Source organism: Buceros rhinoceros, unplaced genomic scaffold (genome assembly GCF_000710305.1).
Source record: "Buceros rhinoceros silvestris isolate BGI_N320 unplaced genomic scaffold, ASM71030v1 scaffold1217, whole genome shotgun sequence".
Classification (NCBI taxonomy): domain Eukaryota; kingdom Metazoa; phylum Chordata; class Aves; order Bucerotiformes; family Bucerotidae; genus Buceros; species Buceros rhinoceros.
Window position 1 is genome coordinate 16,234 of NW_010421343.1, and position 21,932 is coordinate 38,165.

Below are 21,932 nucleotides of genomic sequence, written 5' to 3' on the forward strand. Positions count from 1 at the left end.
CTTTCCCTAGTATGCTCTATTAATATACCATGAATTGCCGGAGACCCCTACATTACATGCACCTCATTAACTGAATTCTAGGAGGAGCAGTGTCATCATTCTCAGAGTCAGAGAAATCCAGCTCTCAAGAGAATTTGACTCACTGTCTTCAATCATTGAGAAGACCCAATGACCTCCCTCTTGCTGAACTTCCACTGTGCCAAGCTCTCAAGTTAGAGAAATCCCAACACTACCAGCATGTCTCCAAGGAATAGAACCAGTCTTTGAGATTCTACAGAGAAACCCTGGTAAAACTGAATGATAGTGTTCTAAAATCATGACTGGTGTGCTCCCCAGCCACCCAAGCTCAGAGGCCTTCCAGGAGACAAAGCCAGTGCAAGGGAAAGCTGCTGTGACAGCATCTTGTGTGCCCATTGCTGGCTTGTGCATGATGCCCTTATTTGTCTAAATCACTACATACTACACAAACACTTTACTTTTCATATATAAAGCCTGCTGTTCATGCTACAAAGGCAGTTCACAAAACTCTTGTACAGTATCAGCTGCAATCAATAAAATCTGGAATTTATACCTTTGAGAATCACACCATTTCTTTCAGGTGCTCAGTTTTTCAAGTGGATATTTCTTTAAAACCCACATTCTACAAGTTATAATAAATTTTGATATATCATTTATTTTCTTTTGCCACTGACCTGGGGACCTCTTTGTGTTCGCTTGATGGGTTTTTTTTATACCAGCTCTCATAAAGAGATTTTCCTTCAAATCCATCATCAGGACTTGGTATCTACAAAAAGTATATTGTAAAAAAAGATAAAGGGTTCCAATTTTAAATGTTACCAAGTGACAAATCTACAACCTGTCATCACATAAATCTTATGGCTTAGGGCAATGAGTAAGTCAGTCTTAAATTCCTCAACATTTCTGTGTTTCCACTTTAACAGAAAAGTATAGCATTTTCCACAGGAAGAGTTTGTATGTTAAAAATAGGTAATTTTAGACAGAAAAAAACACAGGGAAAGCAAAACATTTCAAGTTAATATTTACATTCTCATATTTATTTATAAGATTTTCAGCCATTTAAATATTCAACACAAAATCAAAACTTTTTGTTTGACTTTGCCAGAAAATTTCGATTTCATCTTGGTTTAATTCAAAACTGTTTCTACCTTGTTTTAGCTCACAAGAAATATTTTCGGTTGAAGCAGCAGTAATCTCAGAAGGCCAAAGTGTACAGTGCTTGGTGTTTATGTCATCTTAGCTGATACAGAGGTATACAGATAATGATCATCCTGAAGTTCTTTCCTATCACTGACTACTTTTCAGATTACTGAGCAGGTTAAACACTGTGAGTATTGTCTAATCTTTCCTTTTTATTGTGGGCTGCTGAGGTTCTATTAAAGATTATTAATATCTTTTCTTTTATTAATATCTTGCTCTACTATCTAAGAATTACTCCACAGTAGGAATCAAAATAAAACTAATGTATTTGGGGTTTAGGTCGTGAAGCTAATTGCTCATAGAACAGCGTTAACAGGACCTGCTTCCTGATCAGCATTCCCCTCAGACCTCAGCTACCAACAAGCTGTAGTTACAGGCATTCATCTGCCTTTGTTGCTGCTTCCCAGCTTGAGGACGGGTTACTTAGTTGTGTTTACTGGTATTTAGGTCAACATTTTAATGATGGCTCTTGGTGTCCAAACTGAGACTTTTCTGACCTGATTTTCTGACCATTCTGGACACCTGCAGTTAGCATTGGTTACCATGGGAACTGCAGATGCTTGGTTCTTCGGTAGTTCAGGACAGAAATACCTTTATCTGGGCACCTAATTTTAACAGAGTTCAATTTTATTTGTTGTCTTTCAATGGCAAGAAAGGAATTATACTGAATTACAATGATTCTTTTGCTTTTGTACCAATCTAATGCCAGCTTCCAAGAGATAACAAATTACCATCCCTGGAAAAGACAGATGACTGAATATATACAGCAGATTTAGACAGATACAGTAGAATCATAGGCTATATACAGTATTTGAATGTTCATTATATATAAGTATGTACAACACAGAGAGAAGACTCATTAAATGTTCATGTTTTAATACAGAAGAACAGAAAAAAGCCCAGAAATAAAAAGCCCTTAGTACCAGTCTCTAAGACCCACTCTTAAAGCAAGGAATATCTTACATCTAAGATGGTGAGGCTATTTCCAGAGAAAGGTCTCTACATTTTAACTTTGATTGCCACACAAATGTGTGTGAAAGCATCTTGAACACAGCCAATAAATATCTAACAGGGTATACTGACGGTGTACACATTGACCAAACCTGTCACATCATCCTAAAAACAAGGATTAGCAAGTCTAATTTCTTCCCCTGCCTAAAGAGAGGCAGAGTTTCCCCCTACCATGGGCACCCTAGTATCTGGACTGGGCAGCCAGGTCTGTGCTGATGTCAGTTCTCTGGCTCACGGCATTTTTTAACTCTTTTGTTCAAGAAGGAATACTTTCACAGGAGGAGTGGAAAAATCTAATCCTGAATAGCCAATAATTTAAAGGTATAAACTTGAAATCCCTTTGCCACTCACAAGAAAAAGCTCCAGTTACTTAGCTACTGACTGAAAAGGGGTTCTGCAGTCAGAAAAGAAGAAAACATCTGACGCCACATTTTATACACAAAGTCCAATGTAGTAAGTGAGAATTGAACATGCTGGCTAAAAATTCCAAGCAATACTACCTCTTTAGTCAGACTGTACACCAGTCTGTGCATCAGTGGTGTGCAATCCACTCGTAGGGTGTAGTTTCCTGAAAAATGGGAAAAAATAGTTATTTGAAGCAGCAAGTTCTACTCACTTGAAATCTCATGCCAATATTCATTAGTAAGAAAGGGACTGGAAAGCTACCCCTTCTGCAAGGATCAAGCTGATTCTCCCTGTAGAAGAGTTCTGTGATCTTGGCAGCGTAATTGTATTGGTTAGGATGAACTACAGCCCAGCTTTTGAAGAAACCTTTAAGAGCATTTCTTGTCCCTATGTTTATTAACCATGTTACAAGAGGAGAAGCTGACTCCAAAGAGTCGCCACAGAACTGCTGACAGGGGTACAACTCCTGTCCCTCCCCATGACTTCCCAAATCATGCAGCCACTCTAATGGACTTCTTCCCTGAACAGGAGTATCTGAAGGATACTTTACAATTCTGGGTCACAGTTCTCCCTGAATCTACTCCTGAACAAATGAAACAGAATTATCACATTGAAGCTTTCGTGGATCTCCAAGCCGCAATGCCTCGCAGTCATCTGTACATACCATCACTGTTCATTAAAAGACAAGTCAAAACTATGCACCTTCGATGGAGGAATCTGCATTGATATAAGCCACTCCCCGTGCTTGCAATACTTTGGCATTTTCCTATGAGAAAGAAAAGAGGAAGAAAATGCTGATGAACTTTTTATTTTCCTCAGAACTATTTTTCCACCCAAGGAAGTAACAGCTATTTCAAGGAAAGACATTACACACTGCAAGGAGCCATATATTCGGGGTAGTTCTAAAGGAAACTTAAGATGGAGGGAGGAGTGGGGAGGGAGAGGAGGAGGAGGGGAACTGTTGCTTTCTAGTACCTATTTCTCAAAGATCTGCCACTGTGCAAATTTCTTTTTGAACACTGCTGGTTTACCTCAGCCCACTCTGTTGATCCTAACAAGCCAAATTCCTCTGCATCCCAGCTTGCAAACATCACTGTTCTCCTTGGCCTCCATCCTGCAATAAAAGACCATGAAAATGGTATAAAGACTGCATCTTACATGGTAACAAGTGTGGAAAAAATTGTCTTTTGGGGGGGTTTCATCTTTATCCTGATCTGTGGGGAAAGAGATGTTTTTAAGGAACTTTAGCACCAACTTCTTCACTAACCTAATCTAAAAAGGGTTTGCTAATTTTGTAGCAATCTCACTTCTACTTCAATATTGTGCCAAATTATGTATTACTTTTTTCTCTCAGTTTTAGTTGCAAGAAATTTTTCTGCAGTTTAAAACTCTGAACAAGAAAAAATAGTCTGCTTGTGCGCAAATCCTGGAAAGAAAGCTTCTCTACTCTGTTTTGCTCTGTCCAATTTAGTACACATTGTATATCAGCGTCTACTTTGACAGAAATGATTTTGGGGTGTTTTCACATTTATTGCTGAATTTCTTTGGCCTTTCTCCCAAACGCCAGACTTCAAAACCTAAGGAATTCCCTGTAACTTTGAGAGATCACCTTCAAACGAAGATCTTTCACTTGAAGTTTTGCATCCAATTTAAACCCAGGCCAAATGGAACAGGGTCTACTGCTCTGCCTCTGTATCTCTGCCCAAAGCTTGCTTTAAGGTTACTGAAACTTTTTCATCTTTTGCTCACTTTTTTACCTGCTTTTTTTTTTTTCAGCTTGCATTCCAAAGACAGTTTCCCTTGATATCAAATAACTGGGAGGGGTTGGAAAGAAAACTAAATGTCAATGAGTTTTAAGTGAAATGAGTAGGCAAAAAAAACTTCTCTAGCTTTGAGTTATGTCAGAGCTTCTTTCCACGGGATGTCAGATAGGGAGATAGCATTTGTTGTGACAGCAGCAGAAACTTGGTGCAATTGACATTTGTCCTATTCTAACATAACTAGGCATGAGGCAATTTTAACCATTACCTCCTACTATGTTTGTACAGCTCATTTTCTGCATTACACAGACATGTTTTATTTATTCTTGGGTCTGTCTCCAAACTACAGTCAAGTGCTGAGAAGACTCTCAATGTTGCCCTGGTGAAGCCTTGATCCGTCCACCATTGTATTAATTTTATAGGACCAGCGACCAGCCTCAAATTCTGTGACTCCTCAAATACTCTCAGATACTCACTTGTACCTAAATGTTGTCTTTATTTCAGTATCCTCCAGTTTGTGTTTTGTTTTCCTTCAGGAGTACTTTCTATTGAGTAGAAGCACCTCACATATACGAAGGCTGTAACTGGAACTAGTTACCAGCTGCAGAGCAATGAATGCACTTATTCAAGAGATCAGTGAGACACACGTGTTTAATTTTCAGCATACGCTTAAATCCCAGAGAAATCAATGGTCACTGCTGAGAGCAGTGATTTTGGTATACATTATTCTTCCAGTATATTACCTTTTCTTTTCAGTTTTCCGAAGCTCCTCACAATCTCATGAACCACAGCTGCCCCGCTCTGAGGATCAATGCCACCAAACACCCAAGAGTCGCGGTGGCCTCCCAGGATTACATATCTGTCTGAAGAAATTAATTATGGAGATTTACTTAGAAAAACACCTTTCCTGCCATAGAGATGTTAACTGGAAGCAATTTCTAATCTTCCATGTAGATATCACTTAACAAAGCTTAATAGTTTGTAAAGTACATGATAGCAGGCAAGGGACATTTTAAACCTCCAAAGGCATTTTTAGCCAGTGCTGAAAATGTCAAATTCAGTAACTTGATCCCATAAGTCTTAAAAAAACTCTTACATTCCATAATGTTATTTCTATTATTAGACATACTGCAGCTTTCCTCTACAGATAGAAGCATCTTCCCACATTTCCCAATAGTGAGTTTCATGGTAAAGCCGATCCACTTGTGCAGCACGCCAACTCACACCATTAAGGTGTGCTGAATGCAGTGTTTCTCTGAACATATACATAGTCAATCATAAAAAGGGTTGTCCAAACCATGACAGAGATCTGATAAATAAGATCAAAGTCATATTAGATCTCTGTGCTAATATAGTATAGTTAACAAGTTAACAGTTGTGTTTCAGGCCACAGGGAAGAGCTGCAGTTACAAGCCAAATGTTATCATCATCCCAGGGATGTCTATATATCTGTTTTATTAGGGTGTAAGATCACACTTGTTACATGAGACTGTAAGACAAAGAAGTCAGTAGTGGTGGATATGATGTCTGCAGATGGAATGCAAAATCCATTCCTGTGTTAGTAGGGAATATCCACTAAAGACTATTCTTTCAATTGCAAAGTTACTTGCCTGAAGACAAACATTTCTGTCTTGGTTATGACTCCCTCTTGAAAATCAGCGTTTACAGTGAAAGCGCTGACACACCCTGACACACACAATATGAAAGCTGGTGCAATAAATATTTCAACACAAAAGGTCACATAGTGCAATATTTCAGAGAAAACTATATTCCTCATTTCCCCCTTGTAGCTACGAAGTGCATGTACAGGTCACTGCACACTTGCATTACACAAGAAAAATGACTTCACCTGGTTCCACTGAGCCTCTGATGGTACCGATCACATTGTAAATCCTTCTTATTTCATTGTTGCTATGAATGTGCATTTTCACCATTCTAGTGCATTGGGAAGAAAATCCAAAGAGAATATCCACCAGATTAGACAACAAAACACCTTGACAGCTTTCAAAAGTACACAGTACAAACTGTAAGCAAAGTATACTGGCCAAATTTACCCTCCATTAAACCAAAATAAATCTGAAAATATTTCAGTGTAGTTTTTTCTGAGTTTGTATTTGAACAATTGAGAACAGTATTTAGCTCTTGAAAGCTACATACTGTTATTGATGTGAGTAAGATTTAATTGGATAACAGTCTCAGAATTTCAAATATTTTTTGCTAGCAGCTAGTTTTTAAATTTGGAAATGTGAAAGAAAAATTAAAACCATCTAATATTAAAAAGGTACACAGTTCTACTTATTTAGAGGTTGGTGCAAATCAGAACTGAATCCAGGACAGTCAATACTGATATGGCACCTCAGGCAGCAGAAAATCAGACAATGGGAGTTGCATCAAGAGACTTTGTTAATCTACAATACAGCTGCAGTGCATCAACTCAGCCTCAAGCATTGTCTGTATGTTTTTCAGAAATAATTTTTCACGTGGCATGACTAAGACATAGGGAAAAGGTCAAATGGTTCATATGAACAAGAGCTCAGCTGATATTGAAACATCTGTACTTCAGTCCTAAACTGTAATCTCTAAATCAGGTTAAAAACAATCATCTGAAGCAATACAAATGACATTGTAGTTAAAGCTTTTTTTCTGGAAAACTTGACTAGCAGTGCAGGGTGTACAGTTGGACTCGATGATCTTAGAGGTCTCTTCCAACCAGATGGTTCTGTGATTCCATAAATACTCTTTTATATAAAGCAATAGAAGCTGTACCCACATAAATTTAAAATAGACAACAGACAAATTCAGTTTTCAAAAATCAGTCTCATCAAATAATTTGACAAAGGCTGGACACTTTACAAATGAAACTCGTTCAAGATTAGCTGGAAACTAAAGCAATTCAGCCACATCCATCCAACCAAGATATAAAACTACCGAAGCTTTGCACTAAGTGCATTTCAGCCGAGGAAATGATCATAATCAAAGAAATGATGGAAATAATCCAAACTACTCTATGTCTGCTCAAATTCTATTGCTCTATCTCTTTTTCTCTGATGCCAAGCACATTTTCCTTACGAAACAAAACTGACCTTGTAGAATAATTTGCTATAAAACCAGGACCAACGTTGTAAGATACATTCAGATTTCCTTTCCAGCTACTATGCGGTGGTGCATGTCCTCCCATATTACTATTACGAAAAAAAAATCATTATTAGTTATAGGCATCTTCCAATAGCACCAAACAAAAATGAGGAACCAGAAACCACTCTTTGTTAGTCCCATGCACATACAGATCACAGTGCTGATCTTGGTCTTAGACAATTTATACTACAAACTTCCACAGGAGAACCACCTGTCTATATAGCTATATTAATACTAGTAAATTAACACAGTGGAATAGTCTTGGGCATTGAGATCAGCTTGGAATGGCCTACAGCTATCCTGGAAAACAGTATTGTCCTCCAAAGGTTTTGCCTGCAAACTGTCTCTTGTAAATGATCCCTGGAACTTTCTACTGCCTTGGACTGCATTTGCATTTGAATTAGAAGAGAGTAACTTGGACCATTCTAACCATCTAACAGCATAGGCAGTTGTCTTCCAGTGCCTGCCCCTGGACTTTGTTTAATTTGGTAGTATAGACAGACTTGATGTGTTTCAAAGATACCTAAAATTGGAGGAAAAAATCAGCAGTCCAAGTCACCTTTTCTTGTTCCATCGTCAAAGGTGAGATGTTTTTTCTCAGTTAATACAAATGGAAACTCAACAATTCTGTGGCTCGTAATCACCCATACTTATCCACCTATTTGAACAGATTTATATTTTTGATATGAACTTGTGAGAAACATTAAAATATGTTTAAAATTATGCTGGATGTTGCGGTTCTTATTAGGCAAAATATATTTAATGCAAATAAAAACACGTCCTTTACTGTAAATACATACTTCAGTCAAGCTGTATTTCACAGAACACTTCAGCTTGTTTTCAAGTCCTCAGATTATTTTTTATATAAAAATACAATAGCAGGGAAAACTAGAAGATACGACTTCTCAAGACAAAAATGAAAACAAAAAGGACCCAGTACTTTGAGAGGATTTTGATTTCACTGATAATTATTAAAAGAAAATTCTAGAATTATTACAACTTGTAGAGAGAAATATCTAGCTACATTGTATTTATACAAATTATTCTGACCTACCACTACTAGTTGGTGGTGGAAAAAAAGAGGTTTTTTAACCTATACCTTTATCATTATGAGCAGTTATCCTCATTACAGTGATGACCATGAAGTTTTCAAGACAAGACAATTTGGAGACATATTAGTCCATAAAAGTTTGAGAGGAAATAGGAAAAACACTAGAACAGTGTTAATGAACATCACCATCATGCAAAACCACCAGACTGTAAAATTCTGCCTCATGTGAAAACAAATAACTTCAACACTTCAGAGGAAACCTGCATAAAGAACCAAAACAGAAATTTTTTTTTACTCAGATTTTTTTGACTTTTTTTTTTTTGACTCAGAGGCATCAGGGCAGAGTGATTGCTACTGTGATTTAGATGTAAAATTCCTATACAAACACACACCCAAGATTATGTTCACTTATTTCTCTAAACACTTAACCATAGTACTGTTGCCAATCCCAGCATTTCTTGCACTGTATCTCTACAGTTGATATGGTTGATTACTACTATGTTTTTCAGAGCATGATACTCTTGCCAACTCAATCACATCTTATTTTTTTCAGGGAAATTATTTGGTTTGTTAAAATTATTATGAATTTTAATGCTGTTCTCTGACAAGCTGGTAGCCTGTCTTCAGGCCTCTTGCATGTTTCGTAAGCACAATTACTTACACATTGATGTCTGTTAAACCCTCTATAATACTCCAGAGTTTCCTCATATTAGTTCACTAGCATAATTTCCTGTTTATGCAACATAATACACCCGATGAGAGAAAGAACATGCCTTCATTTCAGAGAGGACAGTACAGACCCTGTCCCATCAAACACGCATGGCAAGCACTTCCTTGGACAAATAAATTACTTCATTTGTGGTCTTTTTCACAAGACAGGTATTATGGCATTCTCAAAAATTTTGGCCTTTATTCAAAGTGACAGGCACTTTATAACTCCAGTATACTTGACTGATCATGATATATTAAAAATGATCCTTTCCAGATCACTCAGCACATATCTGGTATGCAGTGAGGGATAACATGTTTACCTCCTACCAGGAACCTAAGGACAGACTTTTTCAACACCTACAGGAGAAGCCCAGTGCAAAAGTCTTTTCTCTTTCTTTTCAAATACTGTCATAACCTTCAAAAACCAGTCTGCTTAAAACTCCTCACATCTCCCACTCACTCACCGCAGTAATGATTCAGCATCATGATAGCCAATGGGATGAATTGGAATTTTTGGGAGACCTACACCACTGGCTTTGTCTAATCGGTAGGTGTATTCTGAAAGCAAAAGACAGATATTTTCATATTTACAACTCTCAGAAGAAATTCGCACAGTTCACAGCACAGTCCTAACACTGGAGCCAGGGATAATAATTTCACTTTCCTTGAAGTCAGGTTGTCATTTCTTCAGTGGTTTCATTCTTTATGCTTTATTCAACGTGTTTTCAGAGAGACACAAAGTTTCTCCCACAGTGTTTGTACTCATACATTTAGAGCTGGCTGGAAAATTTAAAATTATTTGTTAATTTTTTTTGTTGTTGTTGAAATGTCTTTACATAGAAATATTTCTCTCCATGGGCAAGAACTTCAGACTAAGCCACAGGTAAAGAGTAAGAGCACAGAGGAAGCCCATAGTGATATCGGAACATAGTGATATTCCATCTGATATTGGAACATTTAGCCAAGAACTAAAAAATTTTTTCCAGTTGATAAAAGATGCAGATAAAATCTTATATACTGGGCTACTGAATATTACGTTTTGCTGGTTTTGCGGACAAAACAAAATTTAGTTTTTGTTCTGCCAAAGCTCAAATACAAATCCTGGTATTTTTATAAATAAGAATCTGAATTTCCACAATGTAGACAAAATTTGATGTTTGCGAGCCAGCAAACATGTGTGGAAAAGTTTCCTCCTTAACACAACATTGGGACCTGCATTGAGGGAAGCAGAGAGGAGATTCATCTATGAGAGCACTGACTCTGTCATGAGGAAGCAGAAACCTTCCTCATGGTCTGCTTCTGCCACACCGCTATTGTGAACATGTATTCTCTTCCAGCTCAAGTAGTGCTGGCTGGAGGCAACTTTCCCCATCACTTAGGGACTGATCTTGAGGTGACCACCTCCTTTGGATATGTTGGCATGAATGGTTCTAATGCATTGTGGTCAAAATTATCTGGGTTTGGTGCTAAATGAGGCAGCTTAGGCAGAGCTCAAATAAGCAATTGTGTAAGCATTAGGTGATGAACCAGTGAGGAATAGTCATCTCAAGTGCCTCAGCTGCACCCAGGTGACCTGAGTCCCAGCACGAAAGATCTCAGCATTGCCAGCAAGGGCTTTCAAATACTTGTGTCATGATCTCTGGACTAACTTAGGGATGTTTGCGAAGTTAAGCAGCCCAGAACTGCGCTGTGTGGCTCCCTTAACACCTCCTCACTTATTCTCATGCATCATTTACAGAAGTGGTCTACTAATGTGAAGCCCAAAGCTGCCTCTTTTGAGCAACAGAAAGACCAAGAAAAAGTGTATTTTGTTCCAAGGGAAGTAACATGCCCATTAACTTCCTTCCCCTTTCCCGAAACAAGACCCTCAGAACACGTGTCACTCACCTTTTGCAGGATAACCTGGTGTGAGAGGATCCCCTGCCCCATTCAGGTTTAAGACATTTCCACGCTGGGCTCCTCCACCTGGAAGGTTCCAGCCATTTGGGTAGGGATCTGCTCCCGGGGCGCAGTAGTCAGCAGGGTCGGAGTACAGAATAACTCCCTTGGCACCTGCCAATTCAGCATTCTTCACCTGCAAAGCACATCTCCAGTCCCTATCCAGTCCTTTAAAGCTTGACACCAGAGTTCAAGGCTCAAAAGAAAGTATTATAATTTACAGTAATTACTCCTCAGGGCCTTTTACAGTGCTTGAGTTAAGTAAAGGGTCCATAACTGTCTCATCAAATTTCCTGAAAATATATATGCAGATACCAGGTTCCATATGAAAGTAAGACTTATGCTCTTGCTTTGAATTTTAGTTAGGAGATAACTGCAGTGACATGGAAAACATCCTTCACAGTATTACTAGACAAGCTGAGTTTGTATTCTGTCATCTAGATCAACACGATCAATGGATTACTGAAACGCACACAACATGGGTGGAAAAAACTGTATCACATTGATGCACCCTTATCTCCTGAATGTATCTCAGGTTCAGACTACACAGGAAGATTATTACTGGAGCACTTGAAACTATCTTTGGCTGTGAATAAGGCTAACTCCAAAAAGTATGTATCTTAGGCTTATTACACCCCCTGAGGAAATAACTAGATTGTATGCCTGAAATATGCACATGATTATGTACCTTCCTGTCAGGCCATGGAAATCTGCAGAAATCTGTAATTTAAAATATTTATATGATACGGACATTGAATAAACAAACAGAGAATTTAAAATAAACTCCATATAGTTATAGACTCTGACAGGTGTACAGAAACCTTTCTAAAGAAACACAATAAAGGCATCTCAAAGCACAGCTGAACCAATGGGGAAGAACAGTCTAGTTCAGAGTTAGAGTGTATTACCCAAAGATCAGTAATATTTTGGACCAATTTGCAGTATGCAAATGAATATAAAAATATGTAACATTTTGCAACTTTTTTCTTTCATCTTACAGATGTATTATATACATATCAAATATACATTTTATAATATACAAGTATACATTTTTATCTTCTACTAAAGAATCATGTTCTATGAAAACTCAGTTACGCTAAAATCTCCAGAACACTTCAGGTAAGTGTTTCAGTCTCTTGAAATCAACTGAAGGACAGCACAGGCAACGTTTTTATATGGAGGCGTTACCTTATTGCCTCTGAAGATCTTCCCATATCTGGCAATAACAATCTTTCCTGTACAGTTAATTCCCATTTCACGTTCCAGCTTAAAGAAGTCCTCAGTGCGGCCATAATTCACATATACTAACTCACCCTGAATAGAAAGAGGAAGAATTTGAAACAAGAATGTCAAAGAGCATGTCAAAAGTAGGATGTGATCTAGTAAGAGAATAAGCTGGGAGCAATGAGCTCTGGGTCTGCCCTGAATATGAATTATTCTTTGATCATGAGACAGTCAGGTAGGCAAATGACTTCTAATGAATCTAGACTCCTGCCACCCAAAGCTGCCAGACTTTGTCCACAATGGAGAATGTTAAGATATGACTTCTGAATCAGAGTAAGTGCTTGGAGTACAGCATTTACTTCTCCTCATTGTCTGTTTAAGCTGAAGTCAGTCATGAACAGCTGGAGTTGTTTTCAACTCAGACACCGCAGTAAATATCAATTGTATTTTACGCAGTAGACTGAATGATGCCAATATCACATGAAATTCTCAGGCCTTGATTCTTACTCAGTACAGCGGAAGCAACAGGTGGTAGATGGCCCATCCCTGGAAACATTCAAGGTCAGGTTGGACGGGGCTCTGGGCAACCTGATCTAGTTGAAGATATCCTTGCTCACTGCAAGGGGGTTGGACTAGATGACCTTGAAAAGTCCCTTCCAACCTAAACTATTCTATGATTCTATGGCTGTCAAAATAAATGCACCTTGCACATGAATAAAGTGTTCTTCGTGATTGTGTTTCAACCATGTTATTCAACACTTGGTGCGTAATTCATCTGCCTTAATGTCAGCTACCTAGAAGTTGCATGAATTGTCTAAGAACATCCAGTAGTGTGATCCATAGGCAGTGAAGAGCTGGGAAATTCTCCTAGAAGTCACCCTTTCCAGGAGAATTCACCCCCAAGCTGTTTTAAACACCTATTTTAGGAAGGAATAGATTGTCCTCTGGATATCTCTTCCATTGATTATACCTCAAAGACTGGTTTAGGAAAGATGCCTACAATTTCAGACAACTAAAATTATGACAGGAAACTTCCTTCGTGCATTTCTCCATATTACCAGACACCTCCAGAAAAATCTTCAATTTAATTTCAAAAAGGTATAAGCTGATAAAACTTTCTGACTAGACATTCAGGTGGTCTCATATAACATACAGCATGTCCTGATAAGACTGTGGTACAATGATTTTTACTGTACTGGTTTCATCAGTAATCTGCTCAAGTTGCAATTTCTCCTTAAATTAAGCAAAATGAACTCAGGATAAAATCATGAAATAAAGGGAACCGTATTTAAAGAAGGCAGTTTCACACCTACTAAGATTCTGTTTCTCTCTGTTCAGAGAATAATTCATAAACACAGGATTATTTTGGGGAAGGCATTTCTGAAGTTATGGAGTAGTTTTCCCTCTGAGTAAAACCAAATGTAACTCTATCAAAGTCAAGACAGTTGCTCCAGTCTATTTATATTAAGCAAAAGAAGAATTTGGCCCTTCATTTTAACATAATTTGTTTAAAATATCTTGTAGAGAATAGCCACATTTGTAGGCTATTGTGTTTTTTATATTAAACACAAAAATGTCGATCTCAATAGTTTGGCTTACATAATTGCAGAGCTATAATTATAATAATTAAGAGCAACCTGCAGCATTCTCGCATGCAAGGCCCTTGTTCTACAAGTGCAAAAAAAGTTAACATGAGAGTAACATTTTATGGAGAAAACTTGTTCACACTTTACAAGGCTTTTTAAAGTAATGTCTTTGATTAAGTAGATGCCGTCACATAAAGAACAGTTCTGATCTTTAGAAGGACCTTTCATAACTATATCTGATATAAAGTATATAATCAGTATTCACAGAGTTTTTCCTCATGTTGCACAAGAATTCATATTTAATCAATCTCTAGATTTCTGAAACTACATTAAAGGTACTTATTTGAAGATTCTGGCAATATTTGAAATATTATGTAGTAAATCTGGTTTCATTAATTAAATTCTTTTAGCACCTCTGAAAATTTCTCAGCTGTAGCTTTCATTACCAGGAGTAAAAACTACATTGATGTAATCTATTTCTCATCAGAGCATTGTGACAGTTTTGTATCAGAATTTCCTAGTAATGTGATAAAATTCCTCATGTTTATAGAACTATTACAAAATACAAGCTTTGAGAATGTAGTGTGGACCCATAAAATGTCTTGTCCAGACTCTTCTCGACTGTACCACCCAAGGAGACCTTCCGCTGTGCTTTTTGCAACCGGTCTTGTCTATCCTGTATTGGCCTTTTCAGCCATCAGCGCGCTTGCAGTAAGCGTGGGAAAAGCCCTTCCCAAATCTTCGTCCGCGAAGCCAAGCCATGATGATGATGATGAGTTAGAGATCTCAAGCACCCCTCTTACTTGTGACCATCAATAACCAGATGGAAGTACTTTTGTAGGCACTTATAAATGTAGTGAGGACCAGAATGTTGCCATAATTTATGATGCTAATGTTCCAAACTACTAGTACTATCTGACAGAATGAGACTTTGCCATTTTGTCTGCTTTCTGATAAATATTTCTGTTAAGAAAAATTTCTGTTCAAAACGTAACTTTTTTCATCTGACTGTTTATTGGGATTTAGATAAAATACATCACAATCCATATGACAATCTGTATGACAGACTAGGATATAGTCCATCTTCCATCTACCTGAAATGAGTGGGAACTTCCTCTAAATCTCTAGAGGCAAGCCGCTACTATCCCACTGATAGTATTTAACCTTCATAACACAGTCACCACAGCTTGTTTTTAAAAAGCAGCTGCAGGAAAAAGCAATAGTGACAGTAGCACTGAAGTGATTTCCACAACTCCTTGATTACAGCACTCACCCAGAAAATGTGTGAGATGTGTTCTTGGCCTCTCTCTCAGTATGAAGAACTTTGACCATTTCTCCCTCTTTCCAGGAAGGTGGCCTACTCGTGAGACTACAGTTAGCCTGGGCTGCTGGTACTTCACAGCCTTCCCCTTCATCGAACTTGGAGCTTTATGCGGGAATTGTTCACAAAATTAATGAGCAGAAAGAGAACCTATTACTGATGATTGCACTTGGCCAGTTCCAAGTACCTTTCTCCACGGCTTAGTTCTGGTTTTTAATGAATAGTTTTTAACATATAATACATAAACAGGCCTGGAAGGACTCAGAAGAGCCCTGAATCCACTGCTGAGCTACATATACATGCTCCCTTCTGAGCTGTTTGCAGTCCAGGTGCAGACAGCTGCTCACTGGAGAATGGTAACAGAGTCAGGTAGGTACCTGGAGCTTTTGTCAAAGTATTATGTAATAAGGTGAACACAAGCATATTTTGAAAAGATAAGCCATCTTTTAGGTATATTTTTTTTCAGAAACAAAGTTCTTGTATTTAATTAAAATAATTTTCTAAAGAAGGAGGCTGCAACATCTTAAACTTGTTTTTATTATTACCCATATCCCATCACTTACTGTGGCTCTCCACAAACCAAATAAAGCAGTGAGATTACTCTGTCTTTCTTTGGGGATATTATGTTACGATACAAAGTCAGAACCCATGAATTTTACCTTATATTATGTTCCAGAATTCCCACTGCAATTCTTGAAACACTCAAAGCTCTCATATCCTACAGTACAGACTATCTGCCTGGTTCTCCAGCTTCCCTTGAGTATCTAAGGTGAATGAATAGAGGGTACCTTTTGTTTTCTGGACTTGCACAGCTTATCAACAAACTTCAGAAAGCACATGACTCTAATACTGGACTGTGTGAGTAAAACCCTTATTAGCAGGTTTCAAGGTCAGACCCAACTTTAAAGCAGATGCTGGACCAGATGATCTCCAGAGGGCCCTGTCAAACTGAATTACTTTGTGTATAGACAGGAAAGATACTGAGAACAACAACAAAAAAATGCCTATCTTACGAAACACCAATTGAAACCACTAATGATCATAGGATAGGAAACTCCTGTTTCACAGGCCAGCATTAGAGAAGAAAGAATGTCAGCTAGTACCATCTGTACAACAAGATAGAAAGGATTAGCGTTAAGCTGATATCACAGCAACACTTTCACACCAGCTAGAAATGCTAGCAAAAGCCATTTTCAAGCATGCTGTACACTGTGCAGTTATACCTGTCCATGTGAGCCTTGGGCAAGCAGCACTTTGAAAATTAGATTGTTCATCTGGCTACATAAAAGTAAATCTCATTTGTTGCCCAAGATGGGAAACAATGGTGCATAGTCACAGAAATATTTGGAGAAGCTTATAACAGCTGATAGCATTAAAGGTTTATTACTATATTTTTAAGGAAAAGTAAAAATAAAATCAAATTAGAGAAAAAAATAAACCCATATTTATGACTGCTCAGTTTGAACATTACTCCATTGCAAAAATCCCAGGAACATGAGAGTTAGGACATCTTTCCTACTGGTGATATGTCAAGTTTTGAACTGAAGCCTAAGACCCAGGAATTTCACATTATTCTGTACTGCTCTATGCTGCTCTGTGCTATGCTATGCTATGCTCCACTATGGTATTCCATCTTTTCTATTTATATTATTTCTACTTCTGTCTCCACTTTAACTTCTGTTCCTGCTTTATTTCTGTTTCATTTCTATTTCTACTTTTTTTATTGTTCTCTACCTTACCTCAGGTATTCCTTGGGCTGAAAATGCACTGTAGGGTGGCACCACATCTCTAACAGCCTCATATCCTGGAGGAGGAGGCTCAGATAAAGATGTGTTGAAAATCTAGTAGGAAAGAAGAAAATAAAAAAAGTAAACCAGGAAATATGGAAAAGAAGTACTGTCTATTCTGGCACATTTCACATACATTTGCAGTTTAAATGACCCTAGCTTCAGAACTCTAAACCGAGAATGGCCAAAACACTAGCAAGAACTGGGCATTCTTTTCAATATCCAGCTTCAATGTGTGATCTTGCAAATCCCATCTCCACTCTTCACAGAGAATCCTGCTTGAATAATCACAGGGTCCCTTAAGGTGGTCTCAGTAGAGCAGGTAAGAGCAGGTTAGATCACAATGGTAAAAAACGCTTGCATTCTGCTCATCCCTGGAGTTTCTACATGCTCTGTAATGAACTGATGTTACATGCGATAGCACATCTTGAGGCCTAAGCCCTAATCTTCAAGAAACTGAATTTAGCTCCATCACTAATACTGTATAATGAATCAATGCAAATAATGATGCTGACTGAGGTTGCTTTCCTCTTTCTAAGTAGCAGAATAATTTCAAAACAATTGAATTGCATAAAGCAATTCTCTTACATAATTCTCCTTTAATCCAAATATGAAGCAGGGTAATCATTAGTATTCCTAGCACATACATTATGAAACAAAGATGCAAGATATAAAAGCAAACTGGAAACCCTGATTTCTGTGTGCTCTAGATCAGGCACAACACCATTAACAGAACAGAGGATAGCTTCCCTTCCAGGCTTCCCAGTTGCATGAAGGTGATTTTGTTCCCCAGTTGTGAAAACTGGTGTTTTCTGTACCTCATTTCCATGCTCATCAATTATTGAGATGTAGTTGGGCTTAGTGTCATCAGGGTAAGACAGCAAGACATCATAATGAACCAGCTGAACAGAATCCAAACCAAACCCCTTCCACTCAGCTTGGACTTGCTGTGCCAGGTGCAGATTCTCCTTTGTTCCTGCTAGGTGAGGAAGCTGTGTAAAATTGCTAGAGAAAAAGAGACAATGAGTCAGGATGAGGAACTTCAGCTCATAGTTAGAACTACTCTTAGCCTGCCTGGAGATAAACACCCTAGAGATGACCAGATGTACCCAGGCTAAAGAAGGACCCAGACTCCTCTGCATCTATGCTTTTGTCTGTCTGATACGACACTAACTGAAGCATGTGTTGCACCAGCTGGTGTTACTGAAGGAAACTGGATCTTTGATAAGAAAGGGGTGTAAGGTTGGGAAAAATTTCGATTCTTGAGTTTGAGTGAGAGCAACATCATGAAACAAAGCACTTTGAAAGACCTACATACATTAGAATAGAATAGAATAGAATAGAATAGAATAGAATAGAATAGAATAGAATAGAATAGAATAGAACCGAACCTGCAATGATCATCTAGTCCAACTGCCTGACCAATTCAGGCTGACCAAAAATTAAAGCATATAATTTAGCTGGCATTGTCCAATACCCTTGAACACTGACAGGCTCGGGGCATCAACCACCTCTCTAGGAAGCCTGTTCCAGTGTGTGCCCACCCTCTTGGTAAAGAAATGCTCCCTAATGTCCAGTCTGAACCTCCCCTGGTGCAGCTTTGACCCATTCCCATGCGTCCTATCACTGAGTACCAGGGAGAACAGATTAGCACCTCCCTCTCCATGTCCCCTCCCCAGGCATCTATAGAAAGCCTCCTTCAAACTAGACAAACCCAAAGTGAATGCTGCTAGTTAAAAGCATGTTCCTCTGATAATATCAACATCTAGTAGCAACAATGTACTGAAAGTCCTGTTACAGTGACATTACCATTTTTTGGATGACATACTGAATGAAGACCACAGTTAGGCGGTATTGTTAGAGCCAACAGCAGTTTTAAGAGTTAGAGAAGTTCAAGTTTCATGTTTTCATTAAAATTTGACTTATGCAATAACATTCTCCTGCATTATATTTCCATTTAACTGAATATCATGATTTTCTTCATTTCCTCTTCTCATTTGTTGACTGCCTGTACTGGTAGTTCTGAGCAGTGACTGAGCATCTGCCATATTTCACCACAGAACTGGCTGTGTGACAGTAAATGAGGTACAAAGTTTCCTGCTGGCATAGAGACAGGAGTTTAGAGGGCAGAAAACAGTCCTTTTACAGAGCTGTTTAACAACACTTGCCTTTGTAGGAGCCAAAACACCTGTTAAGACTGTAAAAACTCTTAAGTCCTCAGTTTTTAATGTTTATGAAGTCCAGCACATGACTGTTATGTAGTGAAGAGAATGTACTTTCCAGCTAATCTATTTGCAACAATTTGTGCAAGTGCACTTAAAATGCAATCAGTGGGATTGCCACAAACTTATAATCCTTAAATGTCTCTTTTAGTAATTCAGGTTTGTAGCAAGTTACAACTTTGTGCTATGTAATCAGGCTGGGAATTTAGGGCAACTCCAAATTTGTGTCAATAAGCTGTGACTTCTGGTCTATTACTGACTGGAATAAATACATATTTTTAAAAAAACCTGCACTCCTAAGAGAAAAATAATCTGTTTACAAGATCCCTAAATTAAACGAATAATAGTACATCAGCTTTCTTGTAGTTAAAGCTTCTAAGTTACAGAAATTAAGAAATTAATTACAGCAATTAAAACATAATAGATTTTTTTTAAATCTATATACTTATCTTCCACTGTTTGATTTGTCAGGAACAAATCTTAGCAGCTTTGCTTTTAGGATTTAATAAAAAGAAACAAAGTATATTTAAAGGGTAGGTGGAATGAAAACATTGTTGGGGAAAAACTATGGTCTTAAAAAAGACCCCAAAACTTCAAGACTAATTTATCATGAACAGTCTAATGTGCCATCTGGTGACTAGCTGGGATCTACCATGTCTGTTCCATCAATTCACTGCGCAGAGGGAGGAAGCTTGGAAACATCTCTTGCTTCATGAAAGTGAGTACAAGCGTGCATTTGGTCTCAGCATGACAAAGTGTGAAGGGAAAGTAGCAAAGAGGTATTAAAGCCTAAGCTGTAGGAAGAACTAAAGCCTCAAACACTGGTATGATCTTCTCTTTAACACTGCTGTACTCCACTATTTTCCATTTATTCTCTATTTATTTGGTTCATTCATACAGCCTAATTTGAAATGAGTGATTTTTCCATAAAAATGAAGGTAAGACAAACGTTGTAGAGTCAGAAAGGACACATAAAGAGAACGGCTGATTCTCTGTATCATTGTACAAGCACCCACCAAATGCTTGGACAATTTTTAATTACTTTTTAATACTTAATACTGAGATTATTGACAACTCCTCAACTGTTTCCAATCCAAAAACGAATAAGCAGAGATGAGATGGACTGTTTTGTCAATCACAGCACATGGGGATACATTAGATAAACCCTCTGTCTCGTGGAATCCTTGGGCTGGTTCCTGCTTGATTTCCAGTTTTTCCCCCCTTTTTTGGACTGATTGTCTACACATTGCTTACTAAAGAAACTGCTTGATGTTTTCAGCTTTCATTTCAGCCATAAACGCCATCTTCATGTCCTCATGAGGACTTGCAAATGTCTTCTTGTCTGCAGGGTTTGCAAACCAGCCTGTACAACACACCAAAATACAACAGTGAATATACCACAGCAATATTCCCATGACACGCACCATTTCTCTTTGGTATCACCACAACATCCTCATTGTCTGTTTTACAACTGTTTATCTCAGCACACACAAGCAGCCAACACCCAATGCAGGCTGCGCAGCGATGGCAGTAGCAGTCACCCCCACACGCAGTAAGGGAACTTACTTACCTAGGTAGATATTGAATGGAATAAAAAGCTATGTTATATTTATTCATCACAGTTATTCTACTGTAGATGCTAAGGAGCCTTATCTATCTTCCTTTAGCACCAGAACATCATGCTGTCAGTCACATCAGTGCTATCAGTCACCTCAGTGATCAGGCAGCAGCTTTACAGAAATGCACAGAAACAGACACCCTTTGTAAGGAACAGATGTCTGGTAACTCCTTTCTCACTCTCTGGACTGGCTGGCTCTGGTCCTGGCATCCTTCCCTCACTGTGCAAGCATTATCAGGGTAAGTGAGGAGAGGAACACCTGGCTAGAAAGAGTTTCTGACATCTGCGTTTATTTTCAAGTCAGGAACTGGACGTGTTTGGTGCAAATGAATCAGCAGGTACTTGGGTAGTGCAAATGAGAGAACCGGTGGGGTGAAGAGAGCGGGCCACAAGCTGGCACCGGCGAGGCACTGGTCACTGGCACAGAGAAAGGCTCTTTCCACATGAGAGTGGAATTCAGTCAGGGCTTCCCAGTGGCATGAAACCCAAGTGCATACCAAAAGGCATTTCAAAATAAAGGCATTTTTAAAAAAAATTGTTTTCCTTCCTCCCCCAAACTGATCCTGATCGAACTGTGAAGCAAAGAAGAGGCAGGGAGGGGAAGTCTCTCATGGCAGCAACCCGCAGGCCCGCCTGCTTGGGCCGAGGGGGAGGTGGGGCATTAAATTAAAGCCTATTCCACCGCTCCGTCAGCGCTCCCCCGTCCCCGAGTTCATCTCCTCCGGTTTGGCCTGGGACAGGTTTAACGCAGCAGGGTCGAGGGGCCGGTCTTCTGCCCCCTCCTCACACACCCAGCGCCTCTTCTCTTGCCCACGGCGTAACTACTTTATTTAAAAGGAAATCGAAAAACAATTTTAAAAGGCAAAGGCCCTTTCTCCAGCGGAGGTGCTGGGAATGCCAGGAGGGGTCGGTGACTGCACCTGCCTGGTGTGAAGGGAGGGAGGT

The 21,932-nt window shown here is 38.7% G+C and overlaps 1 protein-coding gene across 1 annotated transcript in view; it reads right to left on the bottom strand.

The window, feature by feature from the left end:
- Window positions 1-20,732, bottom strand: part of LOC104496468 (glutamate carboxypeptidase 2-like) — a gene marked incomplete at its 5' end in the record, with an annotated part of 25,470 nt that extends 4,738 nt beyond the window's left edge. Inside the window, 13 exons of the mRNA XM_010139593.1 lie at window positions 693-784; window positions 2,730-2,797; window positions 3,337-3,400; window positions 3,666-3,748; window positions 5,138-5,257; window positions 6,244-6,329; window positions 7,478-7,576; window positions 9,756-9,849; window positions 11,179-11,365; window positions 12,418-12,543; window positions 17,100-17,201; window positions 17,966-18,152; window positions 20,624-20,732. Of these exons, the coding sequence (XP_010137895.1) occupies window positions 693-784; window positions 2,730-2,797; window positions 3,337-3,400; window positions 3,666-3,748; window positions 5,138-5,257; window positions 6,244-6,329; window positions 7,478-7,576; window positions 9,756-9,849; window positions 11,179-11,365; window positions 12,418-12,543; window positions 17,100-17,201; window positions 17,966-18,152; window positions 20,624-20,732 (1,417 nt within the window). The remainder of the gene's footprint in view (window positions 1-692; window positions 785-2,729; window positions 2,798-3,336; window positions 3,401-3,665; window positions 3,749-5,137; window positions 5,258-6,243; window positions 6,330-7,477; window positions 7,577-9,755; window positions 9,850-11,178; window positions 11,366-12,417; window positions 12,544-17,099; window positions 17,202-17,965; window positions 18,153-20,623) is intronic.
- Between the last annotated feature and the right edge of the window lie 1,200 nt (window positions 20,733-21,932).